Source organism: Lynx canadensis, chromosome C1 (assembly GCF_007474595.2).
Source record: "Lynx canadensis isolate LIC74 chromosome C1, mLynCan4.pri.v2, whole genome shotgun sequence".
Taxonomy (NCBI): Eukaryota; Metazoa; Chordata; class Mammalia; order Carnivora; family Felidae; genus Lynx; species Lynx canadensis.
The window spans coordinates 186991100-187009150 of NC_044310.1; the positions used below are offsets into that span (position 1 = coordinate 186991100).

Genomic DNA, 18051 nt, shown 5'->3' on the forward strand with positions numbered 1-18051 from the left:
CTTCCAGTCTCTCCCTTTCCAAGCCATCCTCTACACTAATTTATAAGTTTTTAAAAAATTTTTTTAACGTTTATTCATTTTTTGATAGAAACAGAGAGTGAATGGGGGAGGGGAAGAGAGAGAGGGAGACATAGAATCCCTAGCAGGCTTCAGGCTCTGAACTGACAGCACAGAACCTGATGCAGGGCTCGAACTCACGGACCTTGAGATCATGACCTGAGCTGAAGTCGGACGCTTAACCGACTGAGCCACCCTGGCGCCCCTGTAAGTTTTTTTAAATATAAATTTGAAGATGTAATTTCTTATGTTAAAAGCTTTTTTACCAATTGATTTGCTTTTGTTCTAACAATATTGTATCCCTTTCATGTATTTGCATTTGCTCTTTATGTGTTAATTCTAAATCTTTATAAACTTAAAAAAAAACTGTTTCTTTAAAGAATGTTTTTTGAATAGTATTTCTTTTCAATAATATTTTTAACATTATAAAATAGAATTTTAACTTACTGTTGGTTGGAGATTGTTTTGTTCATTTTGTGTTTGTTTTTTGTCATTGACCTCTCACAGGTGGAAAATGTTTGGATCATAGATATGTTTTACTTTAGTTCCCCAGTGTCGGCTCATACAGTTGTAAATTTTAAAAATTTATTGCCCATCTTTTCACGTGTCTGTTGGCCATCTGGATGTTTTCTTTGGAAAAGTGTCTATTTATGCCTTCTGCTCATTTCTTCACTGGATTCTTTGTTTTTCAGGTGTTGACTTTGGTAAGTTCTTTATAGATTTTGGGTCTGAGTGGCTAAAATTAACAACTCAGAAACAACAGATGTTGGCGAGGATGTGAAGAAATGGGAGCCCTCTTGCACTCCTGGTGGGAATGCAAACTGGTGCAGCTGCTCTGGAAAATAGTGTGGAGGTTCCTCAAAAAATTAAAAATAGAATTACCCTACAACCCAGCAATAGCACTACTAGGAATTTATCTAAAAGATACAGGAGTGCTGATGCATAGGGGCACTCGTACCCCAATGTTTATAGCAGTGTTTTCAACAATAGCCAAATTATGCAAAGAGCCCATATGTCCATCAACTGATGAAAGGATAAAGAAGATGTGGTTTATATATACAATGGAATACTACTTGGCAATGAGAAAGAATGAAATCCTGCCATTTGCAGCAATGTGGATGGAATTGGAGGGTATTATGCTAAGTGAAATAAGTCAGTCAGAGAAAGACAGATATCATATGTTTTCACTCATATGTGGAACTTAAGAAACTTAACAGAAGACCAGGGGGGAAGGGAAGGAGAAAAATAGTTTCAAATAGAGAGGGAGGCAAACCATAAGAGATTCTTAAATACAGAGAACAAACTGAGGGTTGATGGGGATTGGGGGGGGGGGAGAGGGGAAAATGGGTGATGGGCATTGAGGAGGGCACTTGTTGGGATGAGCACTGGTGTTGTATGTAAGCGATGAATCATGGGAATCTACCCCCAAAACCAGTTGCCTGCCCTGTGGGGATTTGAATTCTGATGATTGTTTAGAGAAGGTGGCAAGGATCATCAGACACTTTTTCCAAAATCATAGTATAGGGAACACGATTGAGAAGTGGAGCAGTGGGGACACATGTAAGAGAGAAAGGATTTTTGGAATTGAATCAACAAATTACATTTTTGCTAGGTAAATGCCCCAGGGGGACAAAAGGTGTATTTCAAAATATAGTCAATATTTAATAGGAACAAGTTCTTCGGATCAGTGTTTTCATAATGAAATGTGTAAATGTGGAAGAGAAAATAGTATAATACCCAGAGAAAGTTTAGATCCAGGTATAGGGAACATCACTTTACAATGAAGAGTCTTGAAAGCCTGTATAACTGAGATGAGAATTCAAACATTCCCAACCACTTAGAAGAAAGGAAATTTTGAAAAGGCAAAAGTAGAACCCAGGCAACCCAAGAACTAAACTCATAATATACATTTCTCAAGAAACTCTCACAGGAGTTGTCTAAGCCTATGGAGATGGTGTTCCTAACATCTTTTGTATTGGAGAACAACTTTTCTGCTCATAGTTCTTGTTTTTCATTGCTATCATCTTCTAAATTATCAGAATCATTCTCATACATAGAGAGAAACCTCCCAGATCGTTCCTTATAAATTTCTTCATTCTTCACAATTATTTTTTGCCTATAGAGAAAAAGAACATGTATCACTATAGACTCAAGGATAGAAGGGGATGTAGGATATCTGAGGGGAGAGAAATGTGGTTTCATTACTTCACTGGGGGCAGCTGCACACATTACTTATAGGTTTTTTTTTTTTAATGTTTATTTATTTTGAGAGAGAGAGTCCCAAGCAGGCTCCACGCTGTCAGAACAGAGCCTGATGTGGGGCTTGATCCCATGAACCATGAGATGATGACCTGAACTGAAATCGAGTCAGACGCTCAACCAACCGAGCCACCAAGGCACCCCATACTTGCAGTCGTTTTGAATTTAATGAGAAATGATATTTAGGTTACCAAATTCTCAAATGAGGAATATTCTGCTGAGGGGAAACAGAGTATGCCATCCCAATATACCTTGCATATTGATTACTTGAGTTAAAGTTACTTAAGCAACAGCCAGTGCAAGAAAGGCATTCTGACCCTCTTTGTTCCCCTGAAAGTAGGAAATATATTTTTCATATGAATATACCTTCCCTATACCAGAAGGTAAAGAGATATCCCTATCAGCAGAAATAGGGAATTTAAAGCTAAGAAGTCTGTATACAAAAAACCTGGGTGGCTTAGTTGGTTGAGTGTCTGACTTGGGCTCAGGTCATGATCTTGTGGTTTGTGAGTTCAAGGCTCACATTGGGCTTACTGCTGTCAGCACAGAGCCCATTTCAGATCCTCTCTTCCCCTCCCCTGCCTGTTCTCTCTCTCAAAAATAAATAAACCATTAAAAAAAACCCCAACAACTCTGTTACTTACTTACTAATTTAGTACCCCAACCCCAAACTTCTTTGTCTTGTCAATTCTTTACAAATTTATTGTTACTTTGTCTAAAAGGTATAACTGCCTGATTTGTTCACTTCTTTGAGTCTCATATTTTACTGAGCTCCTATACATACAAAATTAAATTTGTTTTTTCCTGTTAATCTGTTTTATGCCAATTTAACTATTAGATCAAAGAACCTAGACAAGAAGGGATAAGTTTTACTACCAAATCAATACAATGAATAACTTCCCTTTATTGAAGTATCTACCAAAAATTTATCCCAATGATTTAAAATGCATTTCCAGTTAACAGTATTATTTCTGACCTAAAGTTGACTTCCACATGAACTAAACGCAGATGTATCTAAGTGTAAACCACTGACACCTAAACCCATAACCCCTCAGGGGACATGGTAAAAACTCAGAACTCAGATGGGTTGTTACAATAGCTTCCAATCGTTCATTCATTAAATATTTATTAAATATCTCTTAAAGATTCCAACTGTATGACATTCTGGAAAAGGCAAAACTACAGAGACTGTGAAAAGATCCGTAATTTCCAGGAGTTGGGAGGGGAAGCAAAAAATGAATAGGTGGAGGGCAGAGGACTTTAGGGATTTAAAATTTATTCACAGAACTGAATAAACTCAAAGACCCTCAGATAGGGGCATCTGGGTGGCTTAGTCAGTTGAGTGTCTGACTTTGGCTCACATCATGATCTTGCAGTTCACGAGTTGGAGCCCTGCATCGGGTACTGTCGGTGTGGAGCCTGCTACAGATCCTCTGCTCCTCTCTCTCTCTCTCTCTCTCTCTCTCTCTCTCTCTCTCCTCCCCTACTTACTCTGTCTCTCTCAAAATAAATAAATTAATTAAAAAATAAAGATCCACAGGTAAATTTCATGTGCTGTTTTGGATAAAAACTAAGATGTAATAACGGAGAGGAGTCTAGACACATGCCCAGCACCACTTCAGATGAACTGTCTGTCCTTAGCAGGTGACTTCCGTGGCCAGGCTTTGAATGACTATTTCCCTACTGGAAGTGCCTGTGCCTTGACTTTATTAAGAAATACCTGGGTTCATCTTCATATCTATTCCTCACCCAAACTCCCTTCCACTTTCTAAAGATAACTCAGCCATGTCTTTTTGAGCAGCATCATGCACACCTTAGATGAATGTTTTCTTCTGTCAGAAGCTGTATGGTGTATTTAAACTTTTCTTCAGTCTCGGCAAGCTTGGTCTGGAGTGTTTTCTCCAGATTTCCCACTGTAGCTTTCTGAAAGACATGTAAATTTTAATTGCTCTCTTTCCCAAGCCAGAGTCATCCAGAGCAAAGCTACATGGCAGAACCATACAGAGACCTGGATTCCTCTGCACAACCCTATCCCCACTCCAGCCAGGACTCACCTCTCTCTGGAGTTCCATCTGGGTTTGGTAGAGGGTTGTGTTAAGTGATTCTAAGATAACAGATTGTGCATTCAACTCTTCCTCCATGACCTGTTTAAGAAGACAACAATGTCTATCTATTTATTCTCTTCTGCAGGGTGCCTGGACTAGAATGTGAAGCGTCAACTTTAGCTACTCCTTCTCCTTCACTGTTCAGTCACTGTGCCCTCTTACTTCTATCTCCTTTATGTCTTGCCCATCTATATCCTCATATGCAGACTCACTATCACTGCCCCAGAGCCAGCCCTCACCAGAGCTCCCGTGGTTGTCACAATAGCTACCAATCATTCATTTATTAAACAAATATTTATCAAATATCTACTCCAGATTCCAACTATATGACATTGGGGAAAATGCAAAACTATAGAGACAGTAAAAAGATCAGTTGTTGCCAGGGATTGGGAAGGGAAGCAGGGATAAATAGGTGGAGGACAGAGGAGTTTTAGGTAAAGAAAATATTCTGTATGATATTGCAGTGGTGGGTACATGGCATGATGCATTTGATAAAACCTATAGAATGCATAACACAAAGAGTGAGCCCTAATGTAAACTACGGACTTTAATTAAAAATGATGTATCAATATTGGTTCATCAGCTGTAACAAATGTACCGCACTAATGCAAGATGTTAATAATAGAGTATATTGTATGTTTGTGTTGGGGGGAGGATATGGGCACTCTCTGCACTTGTTTAATTTTTCAGTAAACCTAACATTGCTCTAAAAAATAGCCTTTAAGAAAAGTTGGTTTGAGAGAGAGAGAGAGAGCACGCTAGTAGGGAAAAGGGGGCAGAAGAGACAGAATCTTAAGCAGGTGCTGTACTCAACACAGAGGTCATGACCTGAGCAGAAATCAAGAGTCAGATGCTCAACCGACTGATCCACCCAGGCACTCCTTAAAAATAGTCTTTTAATTAGGAAAAACACCTACTATTATAGGCACTAGGAATATTATGATGAATAAGAAAAATATAATTTCTACTCTTATGGAGATACACCCTAGTGAAGGGGATGAAAAAAATTAAATAAAAGTCAATAAAATAATTACAATAATAAATTAAAAACAAACCAAGGATGAAGATAGAAGATGCAGTGTTAGTGTGGGGAAGGGATAAATGTGGAATCTACTACATTAGATAAATGCTGAAGAGACAATAAAAATGATCCAGATGGCTCTGTGCTTTCAGATGTCAGCCTCATTTAACTCCTACATGTCTTCAGAGCTCTTCCCATGGAATAAGCATCTTCTCAAGATATAAACTAGAGAGGTACCATCTCTCACTGTATTTGCATTGTACAAAGCACTGTACTAGGTCATTTAGCATTCTTTTGTTTGCTTATTCATTCAAAAAAATCAGCTGGTATTTACTAAATGTCTGTGATGTGCCAGGTACTGTTCTAGAAACTGGAGATTAGTGGTAGAAAAAACAGACAAAAATCTCTGCTTTCATTCATTGAGTTTATCAGGTTAGACAGTTATAAATCTGTATAGAGGAGCGCCTGGGTGGCTCAGTCAGTTGAGCATCCAACTCTTGATTTCAGCTCGGGTCTTGATCTCACAGTTTGGAGAGCCCCTCATCAGGCTCTGTACTGAGTATGAAACCTGCTTAAGATTCTCTCTCTTCTTTCTGTCCCTCTTCCCTACTCATGTGCTTGCTCTCTCTCTTAAAATAAATAAATAAATAAATGTAAAAAATCTGTATAGAAAAATAAAACAAGGAAATGGAAGTGTTGGGGAGGGTGTTAAGCCTTTAAATAGAGTGGCCCTTCAGAAATGGCGTTTGAACAAAACCAGAAAGAGGTAAGGAAGTTAGTTGTGTGGATATCTAGGAAAGAGCTTCCCAAGAAGAGTGAATGTCAAGTGCAAAGACCCCAAGTAAAGGATCCTTGACTGTTAAAAATACAGCAAGGAGTCCAGTGCCATTGCAGTTGTGTAATGAAGGGGAAGAAATAGAAGGAGATAAGGTTAGGGGAAAGAATCATGAGCACAGAGCAGGTAGAATAATCCCCAGCCTCAACACAGGACTGGGAATAGTTATATTCCCACCAACCAGAGTACACAGAGTATTGGGTAGACTACTCAGAAGGGTATTATCTCTGTAGGGGGGAAAATTAGCCTTAAACTAAAGACTGCTTTAACTTAACTGCATCCCAGAACAAAGTCCAACAATATTTAAAGAAATACAAAAATATTCAGCACCCAACAAGGTAGTTTGCAATCCACCTTTTTGGTTTGTTTGTTTTGATTACGCTTATGCTCAAGGTGGGGGTTGAACTCACAACCCAGAGATCAAGAGTCGCATGCTCTATGGACTGAGCCAGCCAGGCACCCCCCCGCACCCAACAAGGTAAACTTCACAATGGCAGGCCTCCAAAAAAAAAAAAAAATTACCAGGCATGTAAACAAGTGAGAAAATATGACCACAAATGAGGAGCAAAATCAATTAACAGAACCAGAAAGGAATGATAGAATTAGTAGACAAGCTCATTAAAGCAGCTATTACAATGCACTGGGTTTTCCTTGCTCCAAAGCCTATCTGTCTACCATGCAGGACATTGAGGCTTGTTGACCCAACAATGCTGAAGCCTTGCCTAAGCTCTAAGATATAATTCCATGATTTTATAATGGCTAGTCTTTTCCCAAACATGTCCATTCTGGATCCTAGTGTAAGAAGAATCAGAAGGCAGTTCATGGGTTTGAACAGTTTCCCTTCAGGTATCTCCCACATGGAAGTGCCATAATTTGTCCCAGAAGAACAGAATTCTTTGAGGAAGCTGTTGGGGTTGAGGCACATTTGGAATATCAAGGAGAGGCTTGGAATTAGAGTTCCCAGGGTCAGTATTGTACTTTTTAGAGCTTAAGGGAAGAATTTGGTATTTTACAAATCAAGACTCTTTTGTGGTTTGAGCCTTACTAGAAATGGAACGCATTTGACACTGAAGACCACACAGCATATTGCTCATATATTTGCTCAAATTGCTCTAAAAAAACACAAAGGCTCTGTTTTACAAATGACTTTGTATTATAGTTATAAAGTTCTATTTGACTTGTTGAATCCAGCAAACTCAGCTTTGGGTCTTCCTTTTGTTTTGTTTTGGAAAATTATAATAGATTCTATTTTATTGAGGGTATATAATTTTACTGGTGCATTTGTAAGATGCTAATTCCACAAGAAAAATGAAAGAGCTTACCTGTTTGGTCTTTCTCAGCTCCTCTAATTGCAAGGTGTCCTTTTCATGTTGTTTCAGTAGCTCCTAAAAACAATTTTATTCGGAAAAGGTCAGCACTGGGGTTTCTGGCACTTCTTTCAGAGACTTGAGAAAGCCAGAATAGGATTCCAGAATGTAGTATTCACCAAAGTTTAGATATTGGTGTAATGAAGCACACATTTAATTTGTTGAAGGTAAATTTTGAAAATCTTAACTTATGTGCAATATATATATATGTTTAAATATATATTATATATAAATATATAATATATAAATATATATAATATATAATATATAATACATAAGATAAAAATATATAATATATAAATATATATAATATAATATATAAATATATATTATATAACTCTATATATATTTTTTAAAACTCAAGTTAGTTAATATACGGTGTAGTCTTGGCTTCAGCAGAACCCAGTGATCAATCTCTTACATAGAACACCCAGTGCTCATCCCAACAAGTGCCCTCCTTAATGCCCATCACCCATTTAACCCATCCCCACACCTATGTCCCCTCCAGCAACCCTCAATTTGTTCTCTGTATTTAAGAGTCTCTTATGGTTTGCCTCCCTCTCTGTTTTTATCTTATTTTTCTTTCCCTTCCCCTATGTACACTATACACACACAAAAAATCAAAATGGATGAAAGACTTAAATGTGAGCAGGAAACCATCAAAATCCTACAGGAGAAAGCAGGCAGCACCCTCTTTGACTTCAGCTGCAGCAAGTTCTTATATGACCTGTCTCCAGAGGCAAGGGAAATAAAAGCAAAAATGAACTATTGGGACCTCATCAAGATAAAAAGCTTCTGCACAGCAAAGTAAACAATCAACAAAACCAAAAAGGCAACCGATGGAATGGGAGAAGATATTTGTAAATGATATATCGGATAAAGGCTTAGTATCCAAAATCTATAAAGAACTCACCAAACTCAACACTCAAAAAAACAAGTAACCTAGTGAAGATCACAATTTCAGACTTTAAGCTACATTACAAACCTGTAATCATTAAGACAATATGGTATTGGCACAAAACAAGACACATAGATCAATGGAAAAGAATAGAAAACCCAGAAATAGACCCACAAATATATGGCCAACTAATCTTTGACAAAGCAGGAAAGAGCATCCAATGGAAAAAAGACAGTCTCTTCAGCAAATGGTGCTGGGAAAACTGGACAGTGACATGCAGAAGAATGAACCTGGACCACTTTCTTACACCATATCACATCAACAAATATTAAAAAGACACCATATTTTCATCAAGGACTTTGTTGTTAATGTACATATTTAATATTGTTGAATATTCATTTATCCACAGATTTATCTTTATATTCAATGCAATCTCAGTTAGAATACCAGCAAGCTTTCTTGACAAACTAATTCTGAAATTTATGTAGAAATATAAGTGATTAGAGGCACCTGGGTAGCTCAGTCAGTTAAGCGTCTAACTCTCGATTTTGGCTCAGGTCATGATCTGACAGTTCATGGCATTTGGCCCTGCATTGGGCTCTGTGCTGACAGTCCAGAGTCTGCTTGGGATTCTCTCTCTCTCTCTCTCTCTCTCTTTTTCTCTCTTTCCCACTTGCGCTTTCTCTCCCTTCTCTCTCAAACACAAATAAATAAACTTAAAAGAATGTAAATGATATAGAAGAGTCAAAATAACATTGAAACACAAGAGCAAAGCTAGATTTTTACTCCCTGATTTCAAGCTACAATAATTAAGATGATGGTTGTCTTGGCCTTGGTATGGACAAATAATTCAATGGAACAGAACAGAGTCTATTCCCCCTCACCCCACCCCTCAAAACACAGCAAAAACATCACGGCAACTTAATGGAGAATGGAAAGTTTTTTTCTATAAATCATGCTCAAACAACTAGATACTTATACAGAAAAAAGTGACCTATGACCTCTATCTCACTCTATACATAAAAATTATTCAAAATGGATCACAGAATCATAAAAATTAAAATTACAAAGCTTTTCAAAAGATAGAATATCTTTGTATCCTTGGACTAGGCAACAATTTCATAGAAAGGACACAAAATTTTCCTGTGAAAAGGAAAAAATTAATAATTTGGTTTTCATCAAAATAAAAAAATTCTGCACATCAGAAGACAACATAAGTAAAATGAAAAGGCAAACCACAGGCTAGGAGACAGTATCTGTAACACATATATCTGACAAGGAACTTGTATCCATATTATGTAAAGGTCTCCTACATATCAATAATAAAAAGATAAAGAATCCAAGTTTTTTCAAATGACAAAAGACTTAAACCAAAAGACTTAAACATTTCACAAAAGAAGACATATAAATTGTCTGATAAGCATATAAAAAATTGCCCAACATAATAGTCAGGGAAATTAAAACTGTAATGAAATACCATTTCATACCATTTCATACCATTGGAAGGGTCAAAATTAAAAAGGATGTCAATACTAATTGTTGATGATAAGGAGCAACTGGAATTCTCATAGATTTAAGGTGCAAGAGTAAAATGATACAACTACTATGGAAAATAGCTTGGTATTTTCTTATAAAGTTAAACCTATAACTACCCGAGAGACCAATAATAATACTGCTAGGTATATACCCAAAGGAAATGAAAGCTTGTGCCTATGGAAATATTTGTACAAGGGTGGTTACAAAAGCCTTAATTATAAAATAGGGAGGACAAAAAACGGAAACAACCCAAACCTCCAAAAACAGGGAAATGGTAAACACATTGTGTGATATTCCTACAAAAGAATACTACTAGATATAAAAAGTAAGAAATTACTGATATAAACAAAAAATAGATAAATTTCACAGGCACTGTAGTGTGGAAAAAGAAACTATATACAAAAGAGCATACACTACATGATTACATTTATATGAAACTTAAAAACAGGTGGAACTAATCTATGATGGGAGGAATCAAAACAGTGGTTGTCTTGGGTCAAGTTTTGAGGGAGATAGGGCTTAACTGGGAAGGAACACAAGACTGATTTCTGGATTGCTGAAATGCTCTAGATTTTTTTTTAAATTTATATCCAAGTTAGTTAGCATATAGTGCAATAATGATTTCAGGAGTAGAATCCAGTGATTCATCTCCTACATATGACACCCAGCGCTCATCCCAACGAGTGTCTTCCTTAACACCCCTTAACCATTTAGCCCATTCCCCCTCCGGTAACCCTCAGTTTGTTCTCTGTATTTAAGAGTCTCTTACATTTTGTTGCCCTCCCCGTTTTTATGTTATTTTTGTTTTCCTTCCCTTATGTTCATCTGTTTTGTATCTTAAATTCCACATGAGTGAAGTCATAATGATATTTGTCTTTCTCTAACTGACTAATTTCACTTAGCATAATACACTGTAGTTCCATCCACGTTTTTACAAATGGCAAGATTTCATTCTTTTTTGATTGCCGAGTAATACTCCATTGTATATATATGCCACATCTTCTGTATCCATTCATCTGTCGATGGACATTTGGGCTCTTTCCATACTTTGGTTGTTGTCGATAGCATTGCTATAAACATTAGGGTTCATGTGCCCCTTCAAAACAGTGCTTTTGCTAAGTGTAAATTATGCTTCATGAGAGAGACAGAGAGAGTACCATTTACAGATTCATAGTCAGCATCATTGGAGAAAAAATAGAAGAGAGGAAAGGATGCATGCAGATGATCAACTCTCTCCCCACTAGAGGAATTGCTACTTCTTATTCAGATGTCTGAGCTCTCTATACCCCAGAAGAACTGGACACACTGCACAGCATGTCCCACACCTACATTACTGTTTTGCTCAGTTATAGTGAATGTCAGAAATGGGCTTTTATTGGTGAAATTAGTGTTTTTTTAATTAGCATGATAGTTGGAAATGTACTCTTAAAAATGGAATATTGAAGGTAGATACTATTTAAATTTTTTTTTTTTACATTTTTATTTATTTTTGAGAGACAGAGACAGAGCACAGTGGGGGAGGGGCAGAGAGAGAATGAGACACAGAATCCGAAGCAGGCTCCAGGCTCTGAGCTGTCAGCACAGAGCCCGATGCGGGGCTCGAGCTCACAAACTGTGAGATCGTGACCTGAGCCAAAGTCAGACACTTAACCGACTGAGCCACCCAGGCACCCTGAAGGTAGATACTATTTTAGAGACACTGTCCACTTTGCAAGAAAAAAGTACAGGAATCTAACAAAGCCTATAGCCTACACACTCAGGAATGGTGTCTAAGGTTTGATCCCTAAATGGTCCTGTGTCTGCTTAGGAGGAGCTCCAGCTGCCAGATGCTGACTACAGTGGTTACAGAATCCTACCTCTGTACTACCCTTGCATACACCTCTGATGAGTCTTTCATGTACCTAAAAGTTCAGAGAGCTGGTGGTATAACCACTTGGGGCCTGCTTGCTAGTAATGCATGTTTATTTAGTAAATGTCTGTATGTCTGAGACCTGTTTTCACTATGATCTGGCATCAGTATCAAGGTTGTAGGGGAGTGATTAACAAGAGTAGCTACATTTTAACCCCTCTAACTTTTGTTTTTCTTTCAATGTTTATTTATTTTTGAGAGACAGAGACAGAGAGTGAGTGGGGGAGGGGCAGAGAGAGAGAGGGAGACACAGAATCTGAAGCAGGCTCCAGGCTCTGAGCTGTTAGCACAGAGCCCAACTTGGGGCTCAAACTCACAAACCGTGAGATCATGACCTGAGCCTAAGTCCCATGCTTAACTGACTAAGCCACCCAGGCGCCCTTACCCCCTCTAACTTTTAGATAGATCCTCTTAATTACTAAGAGCTATACATGACCAACTTGCTTAGTTTAGTTTGCTACACTGCCCTTTCTCTTCAGCTACAGTCAAGAATGAGGAGGACATTCAGAAACTGGGAAAATTTGGCAAAATAGGGAATTTCACGTTTTGTATGTGTTTAGCATTCTGTTATTTCCCACTAGTTTCAGTTTTCATTCCACAGTGACCCTGTGGTAAGACCATGTAGATAAAGGACAGCAAGACTGCCAGTCTACTTGCATATATTTCCAAGGAAGCTGGGAAAGGAAGAATATGCCCATAAAGGCAAAATTGTGCCTAATTACAGAGGCACACCTAGGAACCAGATGTCCCACCTAGGCTTCATGCTCAACCACTCATGTGCTTTGGGCTAAGTTACCTCCTTCTCTCGATTGAAGTTCTCAAAGACGGTACTGTAGGAGTCATTTATTTTCTTCTTTTCTTCTTCTGACTCTAATTCAAACCTTTTTGTCATATTATGTTCTGGGGGTGAGAAGAAATTATGTATATGAGTAAATGTGGGGAAAGCACATGCAGAGAGAAACTGAGAATATCTGAAGGTAATAAAAATTCCAGACTGGGTCAAACTCAAGTTCCTTTCAGCCTGTCATTCAGCCTCTGATGCTCACCTAGAAATGCTTGGGAATCAGGTGAACATGGTGGCAGTTTTCAGTGATATCAGCCATATGGTTTTACTCCTAATGTCTCTGATTTTTGTGTGTGTGTAATTTTAGATCTGTTGCTTATTATTTTGTCCATTCCCTCTGCTGAAGTAACTACGTTTTCTTGGGTATTCTTACCTTAAAATATAGCTCTTGACTAATGTGAATTTTCCAGCAATAAAATTTATTCTGTACTTAACCCTGGGGTAGAGGAAGGCTTAAAATGTTTCTGGTGCAGGAGAACTTACCAACTGAGCCCCAAAACCAAAGAGGAGAAAGGAGGGGTGAGGGGCTGACACAGATTTCTTCTTCAGCTTCATGGTGCTGGGAATTATAGGGAGGCAACCCCTAGGCTCATCCTGTGAATAAGCTGGGAATGATAGGAGGCTACCCCTAGAGGGCTGAGCTACACTATGCACAGCTGAAGTCTGCTCTTTCAAAATTGGGTGTAACATCTTACTTAGATTTTGAAAACATGGGATGAGTGTGGTATGGGTGGCCAGAAGTCTGGAAGAAGACCTGGGTTATGTTACACCAGGCTTCTGAGTAAAGCCTCAGATAGGTGCAGCTCCTCATTCCTTTCCTCACCCTTAGTTCCAGGGTCTTCATGCTGCCTTCCTGCAGTCAAGAGTCCCGACCAGAGTGGGAATAGCCTTGAAGATTAACTTACCCAGGGAGTTTCTGCATTTAAATGAGTAATTTGTTGAAAACAACCAAGTTTGATATGAACTGGGGTGAGGTAGGATGTGGTATAGGTTTGTAGAGGCTCCACTCCTACCTCAACCAGTCCTCTAGGTCAGGGAGCAAAGTCTCCATAAATTCCTTTCTTCTTTTTCCACTTAGGAAGATGCTTGCTGAGGGTAGGAGGCTCATCCATAACACACTTTTTTTAAAGTGGGCTCTACTCCCAGTGTGGAGTCCAACATAGGGCTTGAACTCACAACCCTGAGATCAAGACCTGAGCTGAGATCAAGGGTCGGACACTTAACTGACTGAACCATCCAGGGCCTCCATAAAACACTTTCTATGATCCAAACTCTGTGCTAGGTGTTGGAAATACTAAAAATATATAGTAGTATATAAATGTATCAAATCAACATGTTGTACTCTTTAAACATATGCAGTGTTATATGCCAATTGTACCTGAAAAATGGAGATCCTCTGGGGGGATATGGGAATACAGAGGCTCTCAGTATGATTGTGTTGTCACTCTCCCAACAAGTGAATATTTGAAACTCTAATTCCAGAACATTTTTCTGGAAATTTGGGGTCACTTGTATCTGGGTAACAAGTCAATGCTCCTACAGATGTCCCAGAGCTTGTTCCAGACCATGATGGCTAAGCTTGGAATTGGAGAGCTTTGGAAGGTACGGGCTTATACCCTCAAATAGCTGAGTTTTATAAAAGACTCCATCCTTGTTGTCACTTGTTGAAAACTCCATGTACTCTTGATTCAGGAATCCAGCCCTGTGGCCATCACCTTTAGTGAATCTAAAGCTGATGTTCTCAAGCTAAGACCAAACTTAATGGCAGGTTTTTTTTGGTACACGTGCCATCAAAAAGAGAAGTTCTTGTACTCACTTTGCTGTAGCAAGATCTTTTCCCGCTCCAACTTCTCATCCTTCTCCCATTCTGCCTTCTTCTTTAACCACTTATCTTCCATTTCATCATAAATGCTGTCCTGCAGAGGTACAAAGGCACTATGAAAAGAATCCTGGAGAAGACTGCACACTGGCTCCAGGCACAGCATTGGGCCCTTTAAAGCTTCCCTCACTAGAATGCTTGCTGGGAGTCCCTCTGTGGGTGGTTGGTGGGAGTAAATTCTAGCCCAGCCCATCCAAGGGCCTGTAGAACCCTAAAGTCAAAGGCAAGTTCTGCATGTGTTTGCCCCACTGGAACTGGGTTTCCTTTGAAGACAGGTAGGACTCCCCTGCTGCAAATTCACATGTCAGCTCCCTCTGAATCATGAATCACTTATCAACAGCCCATGAAGAAACAAGGGAAATGCCTAGTAGTTAATTTGAACACTTAGAAAACAATGGTATGTTTTTCAGACAGTGTCTATTTTTAACTCAGCAAATCTAACTTCCTTTGTGGGTGAGGTTAAATAAGCCTAACCTGATGCCAATCCTGTTGGTTGGTTCAGACTTCATGGGGGTGGGACTCCAGGAGGAGGAAGGCCTAGGACCTGGATGCTGCTAGTAATGTCTCAGTACCCTGACCTCCTTTTTTTCCCCAGGCTAGCAGCATAACTCACACTGGGGCCAGACATCAGAGCTCATTTGTAAGTGTTTATGGCCATTTAGATAAAGGTTCTCGTTTATCATTTTCAAGACTGGTGGGCAGCTCAGTTTCCATAGAGGTCAAACTCTCTGGAGAGGTACAGACTGAAGCAAACGTAAGGGGCAGCTTACCCACACATCAGTCTGATGCTTCTCCTAGGCTTTGCTCTAAGATGTTTTCCCTCACTGTATCAAGATACATCTTGAAAAACAAGTTTTAGATACAAGCTCGAAACTGAAACTGTGGATGGCAAATAGAATTTCAGAGGTGGTGCTGGTGCTTGACTTGGTTTCCTTCTTTAAGGGGGTGGTCAACTGTCTTTGTTTGAGACTGAGTTGTGTCCCAGGACTCTGAACTTTTGATGCTAAAACCTGGAAAGTCCTGCGCAAACCACAACTAGCTGCTCACCAATAGGATGGGGGTTTGCTGCCTCAGCCTGTTCATTCCTCATCTCCTACTCTCTCATCCCACTAAGAAGAAATCATGGCCTGTTTCCCCAGGCCTCCCTCAAATTAGCTGATTCAATGAATGAGTTACATTCTGAGATGGCTAGAGCATCCCAGGCCCAGCTGGTGGGGGTGCAGTGAGAGTCTTTTTTGGACGGCAATTTGGCCAAATGTATCAAAGGCCTTTAAAATGTTTATCCCTTTTGGCCCTGCACTCTACTAAAATCAAAGATGTTACAAAGTGCAAATGCTAACAGCAGATTGTCTTGCGGTGGTAATTCTCTTTTGTTGCTGTTGTAGTTGGTTTTTGTATTTCAATTTTTTAGAAACCATGAGCAGGTATTACTTTTGTAATTACAAACATATTGGTCAGTGGGCTTCTTTAGGGACTGGGTGACTGATTCACACATGGAAGCCACCACGGTCTGAAGGTCACTCTTCTCCCTGGGTGTACTTAGTGCCACCTAGAACCAAGGATGCTGGGAATCTGAGGAAATTATTTTCTAGACAAGAGCTGTAGATTCAGCCTGATGTCATCAGCCAGGAATGAGCCTTGCCTCTTACTTTCATAATCCAAGGAGCTCTGAATCTCACCTGATACATATGAAACATATTCTTCAAATACTTATACTCCTTTCCCATTTCATCTGGACAAAAGGAAAACAACAGGGTCATCATTATTCCTCTGAAATGAATGTTTTCACACTCAAGTGTGAGCTCTCCTGTACTCTTCCTCCATCTCCAACTCATCCTCTAGGTGCTAAAACCATGTTGCACCTCAAGAATAACCCTGGAGGCTTATTATAAATCCAGACGCCTGTCTTCTTTTCCTACTCCCCACCTCCACCCAGCCAAACCCACTGGATTCAGGTCTCAGAGGAGAGGCCTAGTGTCTGTGGATAATATGCTTCTCAAGTGATTCTGATGCATACCAAATGTGAGAACTAATCCCTGGGGGTAAACCTACATCTGTGGGGAAAAGAGGAGCAAAACCTTGTAGTATGCACCTGCTTCCCTCTTTTTAAAGCAGTTTTATTTATTTTTTAATGTTTACTTTTGAAAGAGAGAGAGACAGAGTGCAAGCAGGGTGAGGGGGCAGAGAGAGAGGGAGAGAAAGGATCCAAATCAGGCTCTGTGCTGTCAGTACAGAGTCCAATGTGGGGCTCAAACCCACGAACTGTGAGATCATGACCTGAGTCAAAGTTGGATGCTTAACCACCTAGGTGCCCCTGCTTCTCTCTTTTTAAAGCAATGTTTCCAGTGTACACTGATTTTGAAAATGATACATGTTTTCTTTAGAAAATTGGAAAATCAGCAAGCTATAAATACCCTCTTTTTAAAAAGTAAGGCAAAATAAAGGGAGAAGATTATAGAATTTCTCCTTCTCCCTATGGAGATTAGTCTATAATCTCAGAATTCTGAAGGATACACATTTTGCCCTTCCCGAGGACAGCATAAATAATGGGATAAATGGCCAACACAACTCTTATGCATTATAAGGCCATATAAATCATAGTGTGCTATTATAATATAATGAAACACCACCATTTTACAGATGATGTAACTTGCTGGATTACAATAATATTATATTTGTAGAGTTAAAAATATATTTTAAAAAGCTGCTTTCACATTCTTATCTCTCTGATAAAGGCAGGTATTATAGTCCTCAATTCTTAGACAGAATAAATGAGACTCAAGGAGATTAAGGACTTGCTCAGATCCTAACACTTGGTTGCAGGCCAGTCTATCACCTGGGCATAGGAGGGACACTGATGACATGGTTTCCCTCTTTTCAGTTTCATTCTCAGTCACTCCCTGTCTCTGAGCTTCAGGAGGACATCTGGAGAGCATAGTCCCAGCCCATCCATGACCACGGGAGTTCTTTGGTCCTAGACCCCCATGGTCAGCCTCTCACCCTTCCCCAGGGTCATTCTCCCCAGTCCAGACCATACCTAGTTTTTCTTGGGCAGCCAGCTTCTCTGCCTTCAGTGCGGCTTTGTAGTTGTTCTCCAAACGACTGAGCTCTGCTGCGTGAGCCTCTTTGAGCTCTCTGTGTGACCCCGGGAGAAGGCCACAATCAGTGAAAAAAAGTCCAGAGCTGAGCTGTTACACTCAGTTGATCCCACCTTTCCCCATCACACAGGCAGTTGTGGGCAGCCTGCAGGGCCTTCACTTCCTGACTCATTCTCCTGGCATCCACCCAAAGAAGGTGAGAAGACCCATTTTTACCAACTATTATTTTGAATGGAGCTGGTG

General features: G+C 39.5%; 1 protein-coding gene across 1 annotated transcript in view; it reads right to left on the reverse strand.

The window, feature by feature from the left end:
• Positions 1 to 2052: 2052 nt before the first annotated feature.
• Positions 2053 to 18051, reverse strand: part of FLACC1 (flagellum associated containing coiled-coil domains 1) — a 44238-nt gene continuing 28239 nt past the window's right edge. Inside the window, exons 8-15 of the mRNA XM_030326178.1 lie at positions 17748 to 17845; positions 16390 to 16442; positions 14648 to 14747; positions 12784 to 12887; positions 7600 to 7662; positions 4371 to 4460; positions 4130 to 4239; positions 2053 to 2173 (exon numbers count right to left, since the gene is read on the reverse strand). Of these exons, the coding sequence (XP_030182038.1) occupies positions 2053 to 2173; positions 4130 to 4239; positions 4371 to 4460; positions 7600 to 7662; positions 12784 to 12887; positions 14648 to 14747; positions 16390 to 16442; positions 17748 to 17845 (739 nt within the window). The remainder of the gene's footprint in view (positions 2174 to 4129; positions 4240 to 4370; positions 4461 to 7599; positions 7663 to 12783; positions 12888 to 14647; positions 14748 to 16389; positions 16443 to 17747; positions 17846 to 18051) is intronic.